General features: G+C 38.5%; 1 protein-coding gene across 1 annotated transcript; it reads right to left on the bottom strand.

Annotated features, from left to right (window-relative positions):
* Positions 1–1,699: 1,699 nt before the first annotated feature.
* LOC138366791 (zinc finger protein 62-like) lies at positions 1,700–22,226 on the bottom strand. Its single transcript, XM_069328072.1, is given in 4 exon segments — positions 1,700–11,313; positions 11,316–12,008; positions 12,011–13,099; positions 22,136–22,226. Coding segments are annotated over 4 exon segments (4,095 nt in total). The 3' UTR covers positions 1,700–9,091.
* Positions 22,227–22,299: the final 73 nt, after the last annotated feature.

The raw sequence follows: 22,299 nt of genomic DNA, 5'->3' as shown, positions 1-22,299 counted from the left end.
TAAAGAAATTGTTCACGACTTTTGTTAGGCCAAAGCTAGAATATGCAGCGGTTGTGTGGTGCCCATATCTTTAGAGGCACATCAACGAACTGGAAAAGGTGCAACGACATGTTACTAAGTGGCTCCCAGAACTGAAGGGCAAGAGCTACGAGGAGAGGTTAGAGGCATTAAATATGCCAAAAGTAGAAGACAGAAGAAAAAGAGGTGATATGATCACTACGTACAAAATAGTAACAGGAATTGATAAAATCGATAGGGAAGATTTCCTGAGACCTGAAACTTCAAGAACATGAGGTCATAGATTTAAACTAGCTAAACAAAGATGCCAAAGAAATATAAGAAAATTCACTTTCACAAACAGAGTGGTAGACGGTTGGAACAAGTTAGGTGAGAAGATGGTGGAAGCCAAAACCGTCAGTAGTTTCAAAGTGTTATATGACAAAGAGTGCTGGGTAGACGGGACACCATGAGCGTAGCTCTCATCCTGTAACTACACGTAGGTAATTACCAGTAGATTGACGGTTGAGAGGCGAGACCAAAGAGCCAAAGCTCAACCCCTGCAAGCACAACTAGGTGAGTGCAACTAGGTTGGTACAGACAGACCTAGTCTTCATTGAGCAATCTGAACTAGTTGAGAAAATGGAAGAATTTGACAGTACTGTACTCGGAAACAGTTAAACCCAACATTTAAAATGCTCCATGACTATATAACAATGATGGAGTGCTTGCTCAAGATCTCAATGTTGTGATGACACATTTCATTAGTTGAAACAGTTGTTCCATATTTCTTTGAATTAGATATGCATTATTATTCTGGGATGATGGTATACTACCTTACTGATTAATAGAGTTCCAAAGACATCAGATCCGTTGCAAAAGGCATTGGAAAATGTAACTGGGTAATAAAACAAAGCACCACTCCATTCTGTTTTTTGGAGCAGATAGACATTAGAACATCAAAACAGAGCCATGAAGGTTACAAGTGGAATAGTTGGCTCTGATAATTTTTAATTATGAGTTCAAGAGAGATAGGCTCATATCAGAAAATAGCACCTTAAACTTATGGGATCCTATAACAAACCTAATTTGTGTTCAATTGCAAAGAAGAAACAAAAAGGGAGATTAAATTGGACTGTCAAGGAACTACGGGTTGACAGATTCCCTTTTGCCCACCTACAGTACCAGTTATATGCCAATCTCAGCATCAAGTAGATTTAATGGTTATTAGGATTAAAAAAAAAAAAAAGTTGTCTGCTGTACCATGATTCCTGTTTCCTTTTTAACGGGTGTGTCCTACTGCACCATAAATTCATCTACACTGATGCAAAGACCTCTCTCCCTCTCATCTCAGCCTAGACACCCAACCTTTCCAGCAGGTGGTCAGACGACCCAAGTGGGAGCCCCTACATTGGTCTCCATGGCAAGTACACTGCCAGGAGAGGGGTAGGGGGGGTAGAGGTGACCCCCTACCAGGCTCAGAAAGTCATGTGTGAACATTCCCCTCACCATGACAATGCAAGACCTCAGAGGGGGGTCAAGTGCCTTTAAGTGCCACAATGCAGTTCTGAGATTAAAGAAGTCTCTGTTCCAGTAAGTGCCCATGTATTGATCTCATGTGGCAGACACTTGACCTGTTGTAGCTAAAGACATTCCTCAAGTATGCTTATCAACTGGAGATGAATAAGGAAAAAAAAATAAATTTCTTGCAAAAATATATTTGCTTCGGAATATTTCATTTTGGAATACATCAATATCAATACAGTTCTGTACTTGAGCAGAGGCAAAAATTTCAAAAGATTTTATTTTAAAATTATGAACACTGAATAGTTTGAATACTATCCTAAAAAAAAAAAGTAGAGGACACACTATCTAAACTGTACCCTGAAAATTATTGTAACTTACATCAAAGAGTATGTATATTGCATGAAGTATATGAAAATACAAAATATACAATGAAATTTGCAATATATGTGATGGTTGTCAATAGCTATTAAAGGAAACAATGGCATAATCATAAAGTATACAATTTCATGTATTGCAAATCTTGAAGCACTGAGTTATACATTTTACAATATTTATGGCAATCTTGCCTTTTAATTTTATACTGTAATGTACATAGATCATTTGGATATAGATTTCAGGTTTTAATATCAATACTGTACACATTAAATTACAAAACATACACCACACTGAGCTGCAGTGTTCTCCAAAAATCCAATATTCTTATAATTATATACTACTGTTCGACAACAGACATTAAACTCAATGATGGCCACTGACCAAGATGTTAGGTAAGAACACACACATAGACTTTAATGTGCAGAAAAAGCCTTTATCAGGCAGAGAGGTGTTGGCCAAGAACAAATGACCATTATACCATTAACATAATTTATATAGTTCCCACATCCAAAATATGTCAGCTCTAAAGATTGGTGTTACCAAGAAGGGCCAACTTTGTCTAGGCCATCAATAGGTCAGTAGCCAATTCTGTGAATTTCATAAGCCAAACTGATCCTCAAGCTTTGCCCGAATCAGAAAATAGCGATTACTGGTTGAGGAAATGTTTGATGAGAAAAATGTTATCCCATACACAACCCTCAGACTTTATTAATTAAGCAATTTTTAGTGTTGGGGCTTAAAGCCTTTCAACTGCATTAAGGTAATTAAGGCCAATGCAACACCTTACTGAGTAACCAGTAAGTATACTTGAGTTCAAAAAATAATCAACGACTAAAGTAAACTGTCTTTACTAAAAAAACAGAGAAGAAAGGCATGTTTTATTATTGAATTATTGAAATAAAGTTCAGTAATTACTTGACAGGTAATTATGCATTTTCCAAAGGCAGTTACTTTAACTTGTGAAACAAAACAGTTTGTCACCATCACTAGGACTGTATGGCATCAAACCCTGGGCCTAAGAAGAATGTAGTGCCTCTGAATGTACACTTTAACAGATCACAAGTCCTAATCTTTATGAGCTGATATATGGCACCTTATGCAGCACATGTAATATACAGATATGAACCCTAAACAGTAGTTATTATGGTTTGCTCTTCTTTAGCTTTCGTGAAAGTAGCATTTTCACAATAATTTCACTGGTGAAATTATCATACTAGAGAAGTTTAAGTACAGTATGGTTAGTTTCATTCAAAGATTTTAAAAAGCATGTCTCATTTTATTCATTTTAATAACAATGTGCTGTATACCCTTGTCAAGAGGCTAAATTGTTTGAATTACCCCAATTTGTGAGAAAGAAAAGTCATATTTAATATGCAGTATACAGTATGTGACATTTGTATGAAAGAAATTTGTACATTTTAGAAAAATTCATAATATAGTAGTACAGTGCTATATTTATCACATTCATAAATGTATGCTCAGAAGCCAATTTTACTGTATCAAGCAGTATACATGTGGCTGAGATTATGTTTATATGTATGCTGTGACACTATTTACATATATTGTAAACTTAATGTACTGTATTCTGTAATTTTAAAAATCCCAATGCAGTAATATCACCACACTGAATTATGTCTGAGTGTATTCTGTGCAATGTCAAGTATTTTCTACACACGAGTGCTGATCCAGTTGCAGTTTAAGGATGTGTTAACTAAAAAGCCTTTTTGACTATTTTTTGCATAGAATGCTCCATACAGCATATTCTCTGAATGTCAGTCACAGAATATGTTTGTAAATATCCATATATGCATCTCCATATATCAAACTATTTTTCCCACTTTGTACTTTTCTATACTTTTATATACTGTAATTTGATTTATCTGGGACAAGAAACCTTGAGCTCCCCCATCCCCAGGATGCAACCCCACAACAGTTGCCTACCTCCTGGGTACTTATTTACCAATAGGTGAACAGAGGAATTAAATAAAAGGAAAGGTGCCCAACCATTTCTGTCATACCTGGGAATCAAACCCAGAATCTCTGAATGTGAGTCAAGAATGAAGCCAACTGTGCTACGAGACCCAAATGCATTTTCTCTAAAATAATGAGTACAACACTGAAATCACTTGGGAAAACTACAGTACATCATTATTAACAACAATCAGCCATAAAATAATTTGGCACTTGTATTTACTATTATTATTCTTACTATATACAGCTACAATAGATTACATTAAAGCCACCCATTAATATCCCAAGTTCTAATGTAAAGGCTGCTATAATACATCAGCCCGTCCTCCAAAAATAGGGTGGTAAATGTAAGAAGACAAATAAGTGCAATTATGTACTATTCATAGCAGTTAGGAATTGTACTTATTTTCACTTAGTATTAAATCGTACTGTCAAATATATTGTGAATATTTGAGTTTACCTGAAAAACTGAATAGAAAACCACAACCTCACCTAACCGTCTTAGTTTTTTAAGATAATAATTTTGTTGTTTCTTAATTACAATTAGTACTTAACCTATAGCTGTATTGATATTACAGTTTGATAAAACTAATAAAAAAAAAAATATCAATAAATTGTAAAGTAATTCAGGATATTTTAAAATTTTGCATAAAATCTATATTGCTTAATAAACCTGAAAAAGAAATTCCTGATATTTAAAACTTGTGTATAGCAAATTGAAGTTGAAATCTTCATCCTAAAATTCTGAGTGTCTTAACAGAAAACAAGGAGAATTAAATCGGGGGAGGGAGTTGGGTAAATGTAACAGCCCTGTAAGTGTAATTATGCACTGTTTATGACAATAAGAAAGTGTACTTATTACACTTAGTATTAAATCGTACTGTCAATTTGGAGGATGGGTTGCATACATACAGGTACAAGGTTTAGTCTTATTCGACTTAACAGACAACTAAAGTAAACAATTACAATACATACATACATTCTGCTTAATACAACACTGCAATTTTAGATACAGTACTTGTATCTGACATTACAAATGTTATACAAGTCGGTTCATAAATTTTTGTTATAAGTACAAGTATACCACATTCATTACAATTGAAACCTTTAAAAAGTAGAGCATAAAATTTATTTAACCTGCAATATGACCAGTCTTTAAGTAAATTTATAATTATTTATACAAGATCACTCTTTGTTCGATGCTGAAAATTGCTTTGAAAATTTAAGATACTTAGTTAAGTCATAAGAATTAAGCAAGTAAGCAATTATTCAGAAACATATTACCCAAATATTTCATACATTTTATACATATATTGTTCCGTAGAATACAGGAGGTTGTGCATGTGTAGGGCTCAGCAGTATTGAGAGGGAAAGATATCTAGAAATTTATTAATATTCAGTGACAGTGCTATATAGAAAGTACTAAGCAAGGATGACTATGTAGCACTTTTGGGGGTACTGTACCTTTCTGTTCTTTCTTTTTCTTTTGGCTTGAGTTGATCTAGTATCCCGTTGCCTCTACTAGGGGGAAGCCAAAGTCTGGTTTTGATCCTTGGTAGGTCCCCTTGACTCAAAAGGGCCTGGTAGGGTACTTTAGGCCTTGAGCTAATAGAGTAGGGAACTTGGGAAGCCACTATAGGAAGCCCCTCCTAAGATATACCATGAAAACTTAAAGTTTTTTATGAAAGGCAGTACTACAAATGTCTATAAATAATGTACCATGTATTAAAACATTAAAGATTATTAACATATGATATAATACTGTACAGTACTATACAATAAAAAATTATTAAACAATAATTATCAGTAATTATTATACCTGTAATAAAACTTAATCAAACTTAAAAAATTATACACAAACTGTTGTTATAGAGCATCCATTAAGAAAAGCTCCCTAGAGTACAAGTCCAGCACACAACAGTGTATTTTTCTTTTGTCTTGGTGGTACAGTTGGGTTTGTTTTCGAATCACAATTGGGGATCCCGGGTTTAAATCTCAGATCGGACAGAAAGGGTTGGGCACATTTCTTATCACCTAGCAGCAAATAGGTACCCAGGAGTAGTCAGTTTGTTGTGCAGCTGCATCCTGGAAAAGGGTCAGTAGTTCGACCTTGGAGAACCTCCATATAAGCCTAACATATAGTATATACTAAAGGAATAAATAAAGGATAGAATAAAGGAAAGGAAATAGAATAAAGATAATAAAGAAAGAAACAGAAAATAAATAAAGGAAATGCATATATATACATATACAGTATACACACACACACACAATTGGGCTTCGACTTACGATGCTAATCCATTCCCAGAGACGGATCGTAAGTAGAAGCGATTTTTCCCATAAGAAATAAAGGGATTTGAATTAATCCATTCCTCACCCTCCAAAATATTAACATACAAATACATTTTATACTGAATGCAATGTTTTTTTTTCTAACTACAATACAGTACCTAAGTTTATCTTACCTTTATGGAGGGTTCTTGATGGCATATGGAAGATGGTGATGAGGGGGAGGAGGAGAGTTGTTACTGTTTGGAAGGGGAGTCCCCTTCCATTATCACATCAGGCAGTGATGTTTTCTCTGGGGTACTCTCTCTCCTAAGTTTTGCCTGAATACCACTAGGACCTGGTTGTGGTTCAGTGCTTGTTTGTCTTACTACAAATTTGTCAAAGAGACATTTGTTTTTCCCTTTGTTTTAACATTTGTCTGTAATGATGCATCACTTTAGCACCCATAATGTCCTTTTTCTTAGCCAGTATGGTGGATATCGTTGACTGAGATTTGTTGTACTGCCTAGCCAGTCCAACAACCCGCACACCATCTTCATATTTACGAATGATCTCTTGTTTCTGCTCTATGGTCATCCTTACATGGGATCTCATATGTTGAGCCTTACCACTGACTTTCCTGGGACTCATGGCGTGATATATAATAATTACTTTAATGTTCAAAATGCAAAAAATCACCACAAACGCGGAATTTCTTATAGGCGCGATCATCACTAAACGGGCAGCTGTAGTAAACTGAGGCAGGTCAGACCGCGTGACCGGGAACCACGTGCTCGGTCGACCCGAACGTGTACCAACAAATATCATTAGTTGACGACACCATCGTATGTCAAGTCGTATTTTTTTATGAAATTTACATCGTAACTCGAAATTATCGCAAGTCTGGGCAATCGTAAGTCGAGGTGCCACTGTAGGTTTATTTTCTCTATTTCTATTGTAAGTACATCTGCCACCTCATATGTAGAGTTTAGGAGCTCTGAGCATACAAGGTCCACTCTAATATACAAACCTACTTGTCCATGTGACCTATTTACTGTATCACATCAATATAAATCATATTTTGGTATCCAGCTCTTACTGTCAAAGTATGGATAGCCATACAGTTGCCAAATGTGCTGTGTTGTTATTGTGAGTGTACAGCAAGTATTTGTATTATATTAAGTTTGTTAACTACTATTACACTTCTGCAATATTCATATATTCATTTGACAAATCCTATTTGTTGGTCCATTTATCTAAATTAGTACTTAGTTGTACATTGTCAATATAAATCTGGTGACATCCTGTGTTGTGAAGCTATCTCTTCCTTGGTCAAGAAAGGAAAACCCCAGACCTCTTCCATCCAGAAAGCCTCAAGGAGAAGTCAAATATCCTTGCACTGCTATGGGTGAGGCACTCTTTCAATGAAGTATAGGGGTACTCTTACCCAACCACTTGGGCTGGATGATAGAGCGACGGTCTCGCTTTGTGCAGGTTGGTGTTCAATCCCTAACTGTCCAAGTGGTTTGGCAACATTCCTGTCCCCGTCCCATCCCATATTCTTACCTTAATCCCTTCCCAGTGCTATATAATGTAGTCATATCTTTCTCCTGATAGTTCCCTTCTCTTCAGGAACAGCCACCCAAACCCACCAAGGAAAATAACCCTGGCTAGGTAATGACAACACCAACGAACACCCAGAAATTATTACTCTAGGCACATGCAGTTTGAAGTGAACAGTTAATCAGTCACATACAAGTGAGGCATAGATAAACATGCATTGCGAAACCAACACTAAATTATATAACAAATACACAAGCAAATGGCAACCGAAGGACAAAAATCATGTCAGGATGGCTAACACTTCTGAATAATAATTTAATATCTGGGACTTGAAGAGATGGCAGGAATGAGTGTAACTGCAACATTATAGATGTGCATGCCAGGCAAAATGACTAAGGTTCAAGACTAGGGAAATGAGGAAGACGGTGTGCATTTCCCTGGTGGTGTGCAGGTGGAGCTACTTCACAACCTGGGTTCGAATTCATCAAGCAGTTATAGTACAGTACTTACAAACCTGTACATTTTTTCTCAATCTTTGGCGGCTTTGTTTACATTTACGTATTAAACAGTTTACGAGCATCGAAACTTCCCTATCAAATACATCAGCCCTTGTGGATTTGTTCCCAGTCAAATGTTGTTATTGTTATAAACAGCCTCCTAGTGCTTCGGAGCTCATAAACCATTTAATAAATGTAAACAAAGCCATCAAAATTAAGAAAAGATGTACTGTACAGGTTTGTAAATACTGTAGATACATAACTGCTTGTTGAATCCTGGCCCTGGTGGTTCATCTGTTTAGGAGTTCGTGGTCTCATTTTCTACGTTTTGTTTACCTTGCTGATTGTATAGTTTGGTTTGCCCACCATTCTGGTTGCTTCTTGGTTAGGGTGATCAAGGATTCCCTGCTTCTTGTGACTCTAGAGGGGTCAGGTTTTGGCCTCTGGTCCCTGGGAGGCTTACAATGACTCATAAGAGCCAGGTGTGGATTGAATTGGGTGAAGATATCTATGTATTTAGCACCAAGGAGCCCTCTCAGAAATAAGATTCAAAACAGACAAGTACAGGTTTAAAATATTTAACACCACAGTATATACAATATATACAACAAACTTAATTTCATATAATGTGTCTTGTTTAAAATAAACAAATGAGAGAGAAAAATACTTAAGACTATGAATTTGTCAAAGGCTTGAATTCATAAATACTGTATAACTACTTACACAGAACAATATTTAAACACATTCCAAGATTTATATTTACTTGACTGGGAAATTCTTCAGAGGATATGAAACTTACTGAAAAATTATAAATATAAGCTACTACTGTATTTACAAAAAAATTGGCATCCAAATACCTATACTGTACTATGATGGTGAAACTTATAAATAGGTTATTCATCAATTGCATTAACATGAACAACAGCTTGTCCATCTGTGATAGTAGTAGTAGCATCACTGCGAACTTGTTGAAGGATAGATTGTAAGAGTTTGGGGTCCATGTCATGAGTTGCTACCACCTGTGGTCCCCCCAGCAGGTAATCTTTTAGGTAATCTGGGTGAACCTCCACTACAGAGTATGCTGCCTGTTGCTCTTCATTTGCTAGCAAATCAGCATCCATAGTTATTTCAGCCTCTTCTACAGTGGCCTGATTGCTTCCCTCCATGGTAGCCTCAGGAACAGAAGAAAGCATAGATATATCCACATTTTTTACCTCTTCCATACCCTCCATGTTTTCAACTGCTTCTGCATTTTCCAGGGAGTTCATTGCTTCAATCTGTGAAACATCTAAAATTTCATGAGCCTTGGCCAAGTGCTTTATCAGAGTGGTTCGTTGAGTGTAGCCCTTATTACATATACTACACTTGTAAGGATGTGAGCCAGTATGAAGTGACACGTGGCGCTCAAGCTGCAGCTGTGTGGTGAAGCCCTTACTACACACTGAACATAAAAATGGGTACTCTCCAGTGTGACGCATTTTGTGGTTAAGGAGATTCACTTTACTACGGAAAGGTTTGCGACATATATCACACTGGTATGGACGCTCTCCTGTGTGTTTGATTTTGTGTACAGCAACCTCAAACTTTTGTGCAAATCGTTTTCCACACACATCACATGCATGTGGTTTAACCTCCCTGTGCCTATATTTATGCTTTGTCAAATACTGTTTCTTGGCAAAAGATTTACCACAGTCATCACATGCAAAAGGCTTTTCAACCACCCTCTCCTCGTCCTCATGTTCTTCCATTTTTTCATGCACCATAATAACCTCTGGTTGTGGTACATTATCTGATTCAACCTGTTCTTGCTCTGGATCTGGTGCCTCTGTGAGCTCAGAATATGGTGTATTGGCTCCTTCAGGAAAGACCAAAAGTGGCTGTGAACCATCAACTAAAAACTGCTGTTGACTATTATCAACTAACAGCTGCTGGGTTGAATCCATAGCCTCACCAACCTCTCCCACTGTTTCAAACACATACAAGTGATGGGAATTATCTGCTGTTGTTACACTTTCTACTCCTGAGTTCATTATCATCATGCCTTGCATATGGCTTGCTTTGTGCTGATTCAAAAGCTCTGAGTTATAAAAACTCTCATCACATACATCACATCTTAATGCACTCACATCCTGGGCAGGATGTGAACGCTCATGACGTTTTAGATTTGATGAGCTACGGAATTCTTTTTTACACTGACTACACTTAAAGGGCATTTCTCCAGTGTGAATTAAGTTATGGTTCTTCAGTGCAAGACGAGATGCCAGTTGTTTTCCACAAAAACTGCATGGAAAGCTACGCTGACGTGAGTGAACATTGTGATGAGTATATAGGTATTTCTTCTTATCAAATACTCTACCACATATCTCACACATATAAAGATGGACCTCTACATTTCCATCTGTCTCAAGGCCTAGATTGGCATTCTGATATTGCTGTTGAAGGTGATGAAACTGTCTGTGCTTTTCAAGGTGATGCTCTCGCCGAAATTTGTGGTTGCAAATATCACACTTAAACATCTCCTCCCGAATGTGGTCCCGCATGTGTAGATTAAGACTACTGTTGTTTATGAAAGTCTTACCACAGTTACCACATTTAAATGGTCTTTCTCCAGAATGAATTCTCATGTGAATTTTGACTGATTCATGATTGGCAAAGTACTTGCCACAAGTTTCACATTGGTATGGCTTTTCTCCGCTATGCATTCTTTTATGCTTTATAAGCCGGCCACTCTGTGAACACCTGTAATCACACATATCACATTTGTATGGCTTTTCACCACTGTGAATACGCTTATGAGTGTTGTAATTACCACTTGTAGAAAAGCTCTTGCCACACTCACACTTGAATGGCTTGTCATCAATATGTTTCTTCTTGTGCATGATAAATAATGATCGCTTGTGAAAGTTTCGTCCACACTCATCACAGGTAAACATGAATGAATGCATGACCTTATGTCGAATTATATCACTCTTGTGCACAAACAATTTATTACACAAGCCACACTTTAGAAGTGGAGTGCCAGAGTGTAAAAGTTTATGGCGAACAAAGTGACTTTTATGTGCAAAATCAATACCACATTCATCACACTTGAGGATTAACGGAAGTGTACTTCCACTATCATCTCCCCTCCCTCCTCTCCTTCCTCATGAATGAAGGGCAAATCAGGACCAGGACGAAGAGCTTCACGCAGATGCACATGAGAGTGTCTGATTAAAGTTAGTTTTGTGGCAAAAGCTTTCTTACAAATGTCACATTTCCAACTCTTCACTCCTTTGTGGGTTAATTTATGCTTTTGCAGATACCTTTTCTCACGAAATGTACGGTGACATACATCACATTTATAAGACGCTGATAGTTTATGTGTAAGTTTGTGAGTGAGAAGCGAGACATAAGATGGGAAAATCTTATGACAGTACTCACAATTATGCTCACCTTCACTCCTTAAATCTTTACTAATTTCTAAGTCTATTCTTTCTTCTTGCTTAATGCCACGACGTTGCTCTAATAACTGCTCCTCGACTTCTGATATTTCTACAAGACGAGATTTCACAGACTGGCCTGCATCTCCATGGCTATCAAGGTGATATCGAAGCAGGGCTGGAGTAAAGAAAGTTTTACCGCATAATTCACACTTATTTTGGTTTTTTAATCTGTGAGTCCACAATTTGTGTCTGACCAATGCTGCACTTTGTCGGAAACTCTTTAAACAAATGTCACATTTAAATGGTCTTTCACCAGTATGAACTAAAACATGCTTATCCAAAGCAGACTTCAGTGGAAAACCAGCACCACAAAGATCGCATTTATATTCTTTTCTTGTGTATGTCCTCTTTGATGCCTTACAAATTCTTGATGTTTTCTGAAGTTCTTTCCACAAATAGAACAAACATAAGGAAATTCCTCTGTTGGCAAAGTGTGTATTATAGATTGTTGTTCTTCAAAAATATGAAGCTGTTTGTGCTGCTCAAGTTGTTGTTCTGTAGCACAACCAACACTACATACATCACAGTACACTTCTTGATCACCAGTGTGAGAATTTGTGTAGTGATCACAGAGCACATCAACATCCGTGAATGATTCCTCACATATGCCACATTTGAATGGATTTGTAGGAAACTTGCTTTCAAGAGTTTCTGACTGTTTAGGTTCATCATACAGTTCAGAGGTTTTAGGTGCATACCCTTCATTGAGCTGTTCCCGAAGCTGTTCCACAATTGAAACTTCATCTGAAAATGGTTTCCCAGCAGCTTCATCTTCCTCTTTGACTTCAATGCCATCCCCGTGCACAGTGGTCATATGCTTTGTCAACGTTCTTTTGTAAGTGAAATTGGCTTGGCACACTGTGCATTTAAGTTCATCCTGAAGACCTCCAACAGGGTCACTAGATCTCTTGTGAACCTTTCTGTGCCGGTTGAGGCCACTGCTAGTGACAAAACCAAGACTGCAAATGTCACAGATAAATGGACGATTTGAAGTATGGGTTTTCATGTGAGTGTAGAGAGTATCACGGTGAGCAAAAGTGCGATTACACACTGAGCACTTGAATTGATGATTTTCTTCATGAATAGTTAAATGCTTTTTCAGCTGTGATGCCTGTGTAAATGCCTTGAAGCAATGCTGGCATTGATGAGGTCTCTCTCCTGTGTGTGTAAGAATATGCGTTTTAAGATGAGAGGAATCAACAAAACCTTTTCCACAGTAATCACAACGATGTGGCCTCTCTAATCCATGAACTTTGTGGTGAGCTTCCAGAGCTGTATGAGATGTACAAGTCTTGCCACACTGATCACACTCATATGGCCGAAGATTATGCTTCTGACGCAGGTGACGGATGTAGTCGCGTTTAAATTGGATAATGTCTCCACATTCTTCACACCTGTGACCATTGACACCAACATCATCTGAAATGAAGTTTTATGTAACTGAACTGTAACACTTTATATGTATTATATGTAAAACATGCACTCTTTATCATTGTTATACTGTATAACTTTTTATGCATTTATAGCAAAGTAGTAATGCAGATTTATCATAGAAAATAGAGCATCAAGTGTAATGAAATGCCACTTTCTGTGTGGCAGTTCAGTTGCTGTCTGGAGCTTATAGCACTTGTATTGCAGGACCACCCCTTTATTATCAGGTTCCTGACAATTTTGGGTCTACTGAGACCCAAATCCAGAATCTGGCTCTCTTTAATTAACATGTTCATTTCTGAAGCATGTTCCTTTGAGGAGAGCCAGAAAGAGTCCAACGTAGAAAGAGAATGCAGACGACACTATAAAAGAAGGAAAAAATAATGGAAATGCTTATGCAGACACGAATTTCCCGTCAAAGTAGGAATAATTTAAATAGGGAGACTGAAAAAATCGAGCGGAAATTGAAACACTCATATCAAACTGAAAAGGCAGTTAGAACAGAAAGCAATTCAGGAAATAAAGAAAAATCCAAAATACTTCTTCACATATACAAAATCAAAAGCAAAAACCACTGCCAGTATTGGACCTATTCGTACAAGTGAAGGTTCATACACGGAGGATGACAAAGAAATTAGTGAAATCATAAAAAAGCAGTGTGAGGACATGTTTAGCACTCCAATAAACAACATGAAAGTGGAAGATCCAGACAATTTCTTTATGCAGGATATCCAAACCCCTGTAAATATAACTGATATCAACACGAGCGTACTAGACTTTGAAAGAGAAATTGAAAACATGCCCATGCACTCGGTCCCGGGTCCAGATTCATGGAATTCAATATTTATAAAAAAATGCAAAGTGCCAGTAGCACAGGCACTCAGTATAGTGTGGAGGAAGAGCTTGGACACGGGGGAGATACCAGATGCACTTAGAGTAGCAGACATAGCTCCTCCACACCAGGGAGGGAGCAAAGCATTGGCAAAGAATTATAGAACAGTTGCACTAATGTCACACATAATAAAAGTATTTGAGAGAGTGATTAGGAGTCAGGTCACCAATTTCATGGAGACCAATGACCTTCACAGCCCAGGCCAACATGGATTTCGAGCGGGAAGATCGTGCCTCTCACAGCTACTGGATCACTACGACAAAGTCACGAGGCATTAGAATAGAAACAGAATGCTGATGTGATTTACACGGACTTCGCAATGGTTTTCGACAAATGTGACCATGGTGTGATAGCACACAAAATGAAGTCATTGGGAATAATCAGTAAAGTAGGACGCTAGATACTCAGTTTTCTGTCAAACAGGACTCGGTGAGTAACAGTTAACCATATAAAATCTAGTCCAAGTGCAGTTAAAAGCTCTGTACCTCAGGGTACAGTCCTTGCACCACTGCTTTTCCTTATTCTCATATCAGATATAGAATAAAAATACAAGTCACAGCTTCGTATCATCCTTTGCAGATGACACAAAAATCAGTATGAAAATTACCATGGCTGAAGACACTGAAAAACTTCAAGCTGATATTAATAAAGTTTTCGACTGGGCATCAGAAAATAACATGATTTTAACAGTGATAAATTCCAGGTACTCGGGTATGGTAAAAATGAAGACCTTAAAAATAACACAGGGTACAAAACACAATCAAATGTGCCCATAGTGGGAAAACAGCATGTAAAGGATTTGGGAATAATGATGCCTGACGACCTAACGTTTAGGGAACATAACCAAGCAAATATTGCGTCAGCCAGAAAATGATCGGATGGATTACGAGAACTTTCAAATCCAGGGATCCATCACAATGGTTGTACTCTTCAAGTCACTTGTGTTGTCCCGTTTTGAGTACTGCTCAGTACTCACCTTCCCCTTCAGAGCAGGAGAGATTGCTGAAATAGAGGGAATACAGAGAACATATATGACACGCATAGACGCGATAAAGCACCTAAATTATTGGGATCATCTCAAAGCCCTCCAAATGTACTCACTAGAAAGAAGACAAGAGAGATATCAAATAATATACACATGGAAGATACTGGAGGGCCAAGTACCAAATCTACACAGTAAAATAACAACGTACTGGAGTGAACGATATGGAAGAAAATGCAGAATAGAACCAGTGAAGAGCAGGGGTGCCATAGGCACAATCAGAGAACATGTATAAACATCAGACGTCCACGGTTGTTCAACACCCTCCTAGCGAGCATAAGAAATATTGCCGGAACAACTGTGGACATCTTCAAGAGGAAACTAGATTGTTTCCTCCAAGAAGTGCTGGACCAACCGGGCTATGGTGGGTATGTGGGTCTGCGGGCCGCTCCAAGCAACAGCCTAGTGGACCAAACTCTCCCAAGTCAAGCCTCGGGCCGGGCGGGCTGGGGAGTAGAAGAACTCCCAGAACCCCATCAACCAGGTATCAATCAGGTAACCCTTGTGTTGCTAAGGGCTATTTAGCCTTTGTCACCCACAGGCACATAAAAAAAAAAAAATCTTCCTAACCTGCTAATTTGTGTTCCCTGACCATGAGAAAGAAAAATTTAATTGTACTTACCAATGATGTAAATGAGCCGACAATATGAGCGATGACGTCACACCCTGCATGATTGCTCATGCAAGGTGCGTCCCGGAGGCGTCGCGCGAGGTCTTCAAGCAGCCAGAGTTGCCACAAATTTATTTTTGCCGCATTATATACAGTGTCTAGGCATATTTTATCACAATTTTTTTTCACTAATTGTGTTGCATATAATGTTACTTCATGTTCAATGATAATACAACTTGCATACATGAGTATACACATGTGCACACAAATGTTTTCAATTACGCCAATATAATATGTGTTCACATTTTTCATTATAATTATTTACACACATCCACGCACTATTTACAGGTTTTTGCACTATTATTGCATATTTACAAGTCTTGGAGACAGCTATAGTCATTGAAGCAGTTGACAGCACACAATGGGACTGCACACCCTTCACACCATGTTTGCACCAGTTTACGTTTCTGTTCTCTTTTTTTTTTGTTCTGCAAACTAAGCAATCACGTTGGCCTATTGCACGCTTTCCAGCTGGTGGCAAATGTTTTAGTCTGTGTACTTGAAAGTCCTCCATGGAAGTGAGCCTGGGTGTAGCAGCATGCTGCAACACTGGGTTCATGATGGGTCTTTGTATGCCAGGAACATCTTTGCTAAACTTTGTTAGTAACTGTGTCACAAGTGTTAAACCAAATGAATGGAAACTTTGTTTACGTCCAGTTTCCATCAGATACATATTGTAGCTACTCAGCATGCTTATGTCAACATGATGGAAAAACACTTTTTTTGTCCACTTCAATGTTTTCCTAACACACTCGACAGTGCCCACCATCATGTCAGATTTATCAACCAAATGCATGTTGATATTATAATCAAGAACACAATCTGGTTTATATACTGGTTCTTGCGTTACTCAGTTCACCTTGCCACTGTTCACCATTGTACCATCATGAATGGTTGTCAGCAAGTTCACTTCTCTCTTGTCTTTCCACCTAACTGAGAGTATTTGATCACTTTTTCTTAGCTGGCAGTCACCAACTTTAAAATTACTGTCAAACACTGGCATTTCCCTTTTACTTGGCTTTACTGTGCCAACCATTCCAGTTCTATTTTCAATCAAGAACCTAGCTAGCAAGGACTTGTATAGTAGTTATCCGTGTATAAAATGTGGCCCTTGTTCATCCATGGTGCCATCAATGACTTCACCACACTACCTGAGAAACCATGTTGGTCGTTACCAGGAATGTCTACATTGCTAGCAGAATACAGAATCATGTGTAACACGTATCCAGTTTCACAATCACAAAGAACAAAGAATTTAAATCCAAATCTGTTGTGTTTGGAGGGAATATACTGCTTGAAGGCAACACATCCTTTGAAAAGCACAAGGAATTCGTCAATTGCCAGCTTCTGTGCTGGTACATAGAAATCTCTGTACTTTCCAATTACTTCATTCATAATGTGCCTGACTCTCGAAAGTCTATCATCCTCTGTCTAGTCTTCATTACTTGCAAAATGAAGACACCTGAGGAGTATCTGAAACCTGTCTTGGGACATGTATTTCCCAAACAAAGGTGTTGGAACAGTCTGGTAATAATCCAATAATCTCTGACAGCGTGTTTAACAGTTTCATCAACATACATAGTGCCAAAAATACATACATTTCACCTACAGTAGTGTTTTTCCAACACTGTAATCGTGAAAATTCTGTTATATTTTTTCCAATGAGATGAGCCGCATGAAGGTTCGTTTGATGTACAATATATTCCATGAGCGTCTCATCATAAAATGCTATAAAATAGTCTATTTCCCGCATGTCCTCATCAGTATCAGGGGAAAAGGTCTGTAATCCCAACGTCTTTATTGTCAAAGGCATAAATTACAGGAACAAAAGCGTCACCATCACTCCACACAAGTACACCTGGTGCCCTGCGAGACGAAACAGCGGCACGACGGCGAGAAATTGTTGCACACCATGGACCAGGAGTGAAGCCCGTCTAGGCAATGTATGGGTGCTACGTGAACATGAGGTAAAATCACGTGAACATGAGGGTCTTGGTTCTTCATGTGGTGCCATGCGGCGGCGCTTGGCTGGGCGAGATGCTGCTGACACAACAAAATCTCGCTTGGTAACACCACTGGCACTAGCGACAGGCATGGTTATCTTCAGGTTATCTTGAGATGATTTCAGGGCTTTTTAGTGTCCCCGCGGCCCGGTCTTCAACCAGGCCTCCACCCCCCCAGGAAGCAGGCCGTGACAGCTGACTAACACCCAGGTACCTATTTTACTGCTAGGTAACAGGGGCATAGGGTGAAAGAAACTCTGCCCATTGTTTCTCGCCGACGTATGGGATCGAACCCAGGACCACAGGATCACAAGTCCAGCGTGCTGTCTGCTTGGCCGACCGGCTCCCTGGGTACCCTGGTAGTACTATGCTCTGAATCCACTTCACTAAAACTAGAAAAAAGAGTCACCTTCTCTGACTCATCACCCAAAATATCCTCATACTCTAAATAAGTACAAGAACTGTGTGGTTGAGTGAATTAGAGTAGACACTGGGCGAGGTGGAACTGGTGAGCATGTAGGCCTCGCCCTGGGAGCAGGCTGTATCTCATATTCACTGTCTGTGCTACTATCATCAGTCAATTGTGTGTAGTCCTTATCAATGTCAGAGTCATCATCACTTTCTCATCAGAAAATAATTCATGGTTATTTGCTCTTGAGTAAGTGACTGCGTGCTGTGTGCCCGGGAGGCGTTTGGCCATGCACTCGCCATGGTGACTGCTGGGTAACTAAGGCCTCCCACGCGTTGGTGGCGAGAGCAGGATTTTTTTTACAAAATGGCGGCTGTTTACTGTAGCCCTTAGGCAGCGTATGCCCCCCCCCCTACCTCGTGGCCATTCAAATCTTGCGCGGTACTCCATCACGTCATATGACATTATCTTGAGATGATTTCGGGGCTTTTTAGTGTCCCCGCAGCCCGGTCCTCGACCAGGCCTCCACCCCCAGGAAGCAGCCGTGACAGCTGGCTAACACCCAGTTACCTATTTAACTGCTAGGTAACAGGGGAATAGGGTCAAAGAAACTCTGCCCATTGTTTCTCGCCGGCACCCGGGATCGAACCCGGACCACAGGATCACAAGTCCAGTGTGCTGTCCGCTCGGCCGACCGGCTCCCGTGTTGCGCAATTTGCGTAAGTTACTCAACACGTCATATGACGTGTTGTGTAGTTTAAGGGTTAAAGAGGTTAGGGACACACATATGGGATCAAAGATTGCCTTACAATAAAGATGAACTGACCGAGAAAAAAGGTGAAACAAAACAATCCATTACTGTATGAGAAATTAATGAAATCAAAGAAAGCAAGGTAAACTATACTGCAAGAGCTCACTAATCTGGACCCCATTAACCTGGACTTTTGGGTAATCCAGCCAAAATCAAATCCAAGTTTTTGTCTGCAAAACTTCAACAACTTGGACAGAAATCTGGGATACTGGGAGTTTTTGCTGGATTGCTTAATAACACTGGAAGACCTATGCTCACAAGAAACCAAGGGCCTTCAACCAGCAAAGCCTCAGCAGCAGGCAGTCAAAACTGACCTTGCCAATCTCATGTACAGTAATTTTAGTGTTGTGTTGTGTTAATAAATGAACATTATTGTAAAGAATAAGAAAAATATAATACCAATAGTATATCAAATAATAATTATTTCTAAAAATTGTATGTCTAGGTTGTACAGTGTGTTTCCCTGCTAAAATGGGTATTTATTTTCACTTATGTATCAAATCTGATAGAGAGGAGGTCTATGGGAGGGTTCTGGATAGAAACTGCCACCTGAGGACCACATAAAGAACACTGCAAAGAGCGTATGCTACACTTTCCAATACATTGATGGTATATTCCTTAACTGGACACTAATTATAGTAGCCCTTGGAAATGGGTAAATGAGAAGTGTGTTAACTGCAGTAGTTCTGGTGTTAAGCTGTGGAGGGAGCATTTAAACTTAAGTGAGCAGTAACTGTTTGGTCCATGCAAGAGGGTAGAATACATAAATTAACTATGCTATGATGTGAGCAAATCATAGTGAACATTCATTGAAGTAGCAGTAGCCAAATAAAGGGGTAGAATAATTCAAATGAATTATGCAGTGTGAGGATGGTGTAACAAGCTCTATGATAAGAACCAGAACAAGTGACAGTTATTCCTCTTAGAGAGACCTATGTGAATAACAGATTTTTTATTGTGTTTGAGGTGCTGACAACAAATACAGAATGAACTGGGCAGTGTCAATTGGTCATGGTAGCATACATTCAGCTGAATTAAGAAAACAAAGCTTGCGATATAATGCGCGAAGCTGTGAGATGCAGCAATGGGATGATGGAAGAGCCTAGTCAGGACAACCTGTGGACAGGGAAAGGAACTATCAGGAGAAAGTGCCAAGCCATTACGGCTATATAGCACTTGGAAAGGATCAGGATAAGTATTTGGGATGGGACAGGGAAAAGGAATGGTGCCCAACCACTTGGATGGTAGGGGATTAAACGCCGACCTGCACGAAGCGAGACGGTCGCTCTACCATCCACCCCAAGTGAATGGGCACAGTCTGAGGAAATAATTCCTTATTGGGGATACAATTATTAGTGTTCTTCAGATGAATTTTAATGCAGTGCCCTTAAGAAAAATATTTAATATAATATTTGCATTAGAGAGAGAGATAAAGATATAAAGTTTGATGTCTATGCATAGCTTTCTGAAAGGAGATTTATTTACATTGATTACAGTATAACCATTCACTTATCTTCCAATGAGTGAAAATGATAAATATATTTGTGTATTACAGAATAGATAAATGGTGACAATAGGACCTAAGTGCCAAATTATCAAGTAGTGATTTCTATGCCATTACATAGTTAAGAGGCAGTGTTAGACACAGTATATAATATTCCTATTTTATTTTATTTTTTTTTTGTACTAGCTAGAAAAAATGTTGGTGTTTCAAGAGTCCCTTTCTTCATACCATAATGAGTGATGCTTGGATGGTAGAAATCTGTCAAAACAAGCTGGTGACCAGTAATTCACAACTGTTAGTTCTAGCATCCTAGAACCAGTAAGAAGTAGCAAGATGCTGATAGATGCACAGCGCCTGTATCAGTGTTGAGGGGAATCTAGCACTCAAATGTGAAGTACTTGGTGAGTAGTTTCAATATGAACATTTAGAATAAAAATGCGACTTGGTGTGCCAAAGTAGGCTCAATTCTTCTTAACACTTTCGTCCAGCGGCGACGCAGTCTGTGTCAATAAATAAATTAACGGATGTCTGCTGGTGACGCATGCTGCGCAAAATTTTTAAATATTTGTTAAGATTGCATTTATTGTTCAATTATTATGGGACTAGTTTTAAAATGCGCAATATAAACGATTTCATGCCAAAATGAATGACATAGCACAACAATTGAGGTCAGAACACTGGAAAGATTATAAATACTTGTGTGGTGATGAGCATCCAAAAATTAAAAATATTTGGTAAAATTAAATTTATTATTCGATTATTATGGGACTAGTTTATAATGCACACCTTTAGATTGTGAATAATTTGATACCATAATGAACGATGTAGCACAACAATTGAGGTCAGAACACTGGAAAGATTATAAATACTTGTGGTGATGAGCATCCAAAATATACTAGTACTGTATTTGTTAAAATTTCTTTTATTGTTCAATTATTAAGGACTAGTTTTATAATGCGCACCTTTAGATTGTGAACAATTGGATACTTAAATGAACGACGTAGCTCGAAAATTGAGGTCAGAACACTGGAAAGAGTACATATGTTAGTGTGGGTGAGTGCTCCCAGGAAACGCCAGGCCCACCTTGGGGTGGGTTTGGGCGCACATGCCAGATGAGCAAAAGTGTTAACTGGGCAATCGGAGCCCAACAAGTCTCTCTGGGTAGTTGCGGCTCCTGTAGGGACTGAACAGATTAATGTTCTTTACTACCTTCCCTTGATGAAACTGATGACACCTAATGCATCTGTTCACCTAGCAATGAGTAGGAACTCAAGAGTTAGTCAACTTGTTGTGGGGATGCAATCTGGGCAGGGGGTCAGTCATTCGACCTTGGGTGGGGACCTCAACATAAGCCTGATGTATATGAATACACTATGGCTGCCTGTCTCCAACACAACGAATTATTATATTATTATTATTTCTTTGAGTTTTAATGAATGTACCTCTCTTCATCATTCTGAGCAAGTCTGAGTGATTTCCAGTGGCTCTCAAGCACCCATTATCACCCAGCAAGGATGTTCTGAAACTCTCTGAGGCACCTGGTGCTAGAATATCATCCTACTTGACTGTTTGTGATTTTGGTCAATAGACACATGTAGATCTTACCTTAGGAGGCAACAGAATGTGATGTCTCAGAAAAAGAAATTCACAATATTTTACTCAATATAATAATGTATAAATAAAATTAACTTACCAGTTGTAAGATCCATATCCTCTTCTGTCTGAGTACCTTCTGAAAATGACAAATAAAACTTAAAAATAAAGTGAATTACAGTACTGTTCATATTATTTATTTATATATATATATATATATATATATATATATATATATATATATATATATATATATATATATAT

The sequence above is a fragment of the Procambarus clarkii genome, chromosome 20, assembly GCF_040958095.1.
Source record: "Procambarus clarkii isolate CNS0578487 chromosome 20, FALCON_Pclarkii_2.0, whole genome shotgun sequence".
NCBI lineage: Eukaryota > Metazoa > Arthropoda > Malacostraca > Decapoda > Cambaridae > Procambarus > Procambarus clarkii.
This window is presented reverse-complemented; position numbering and strand designations above follow the sequence as displayed.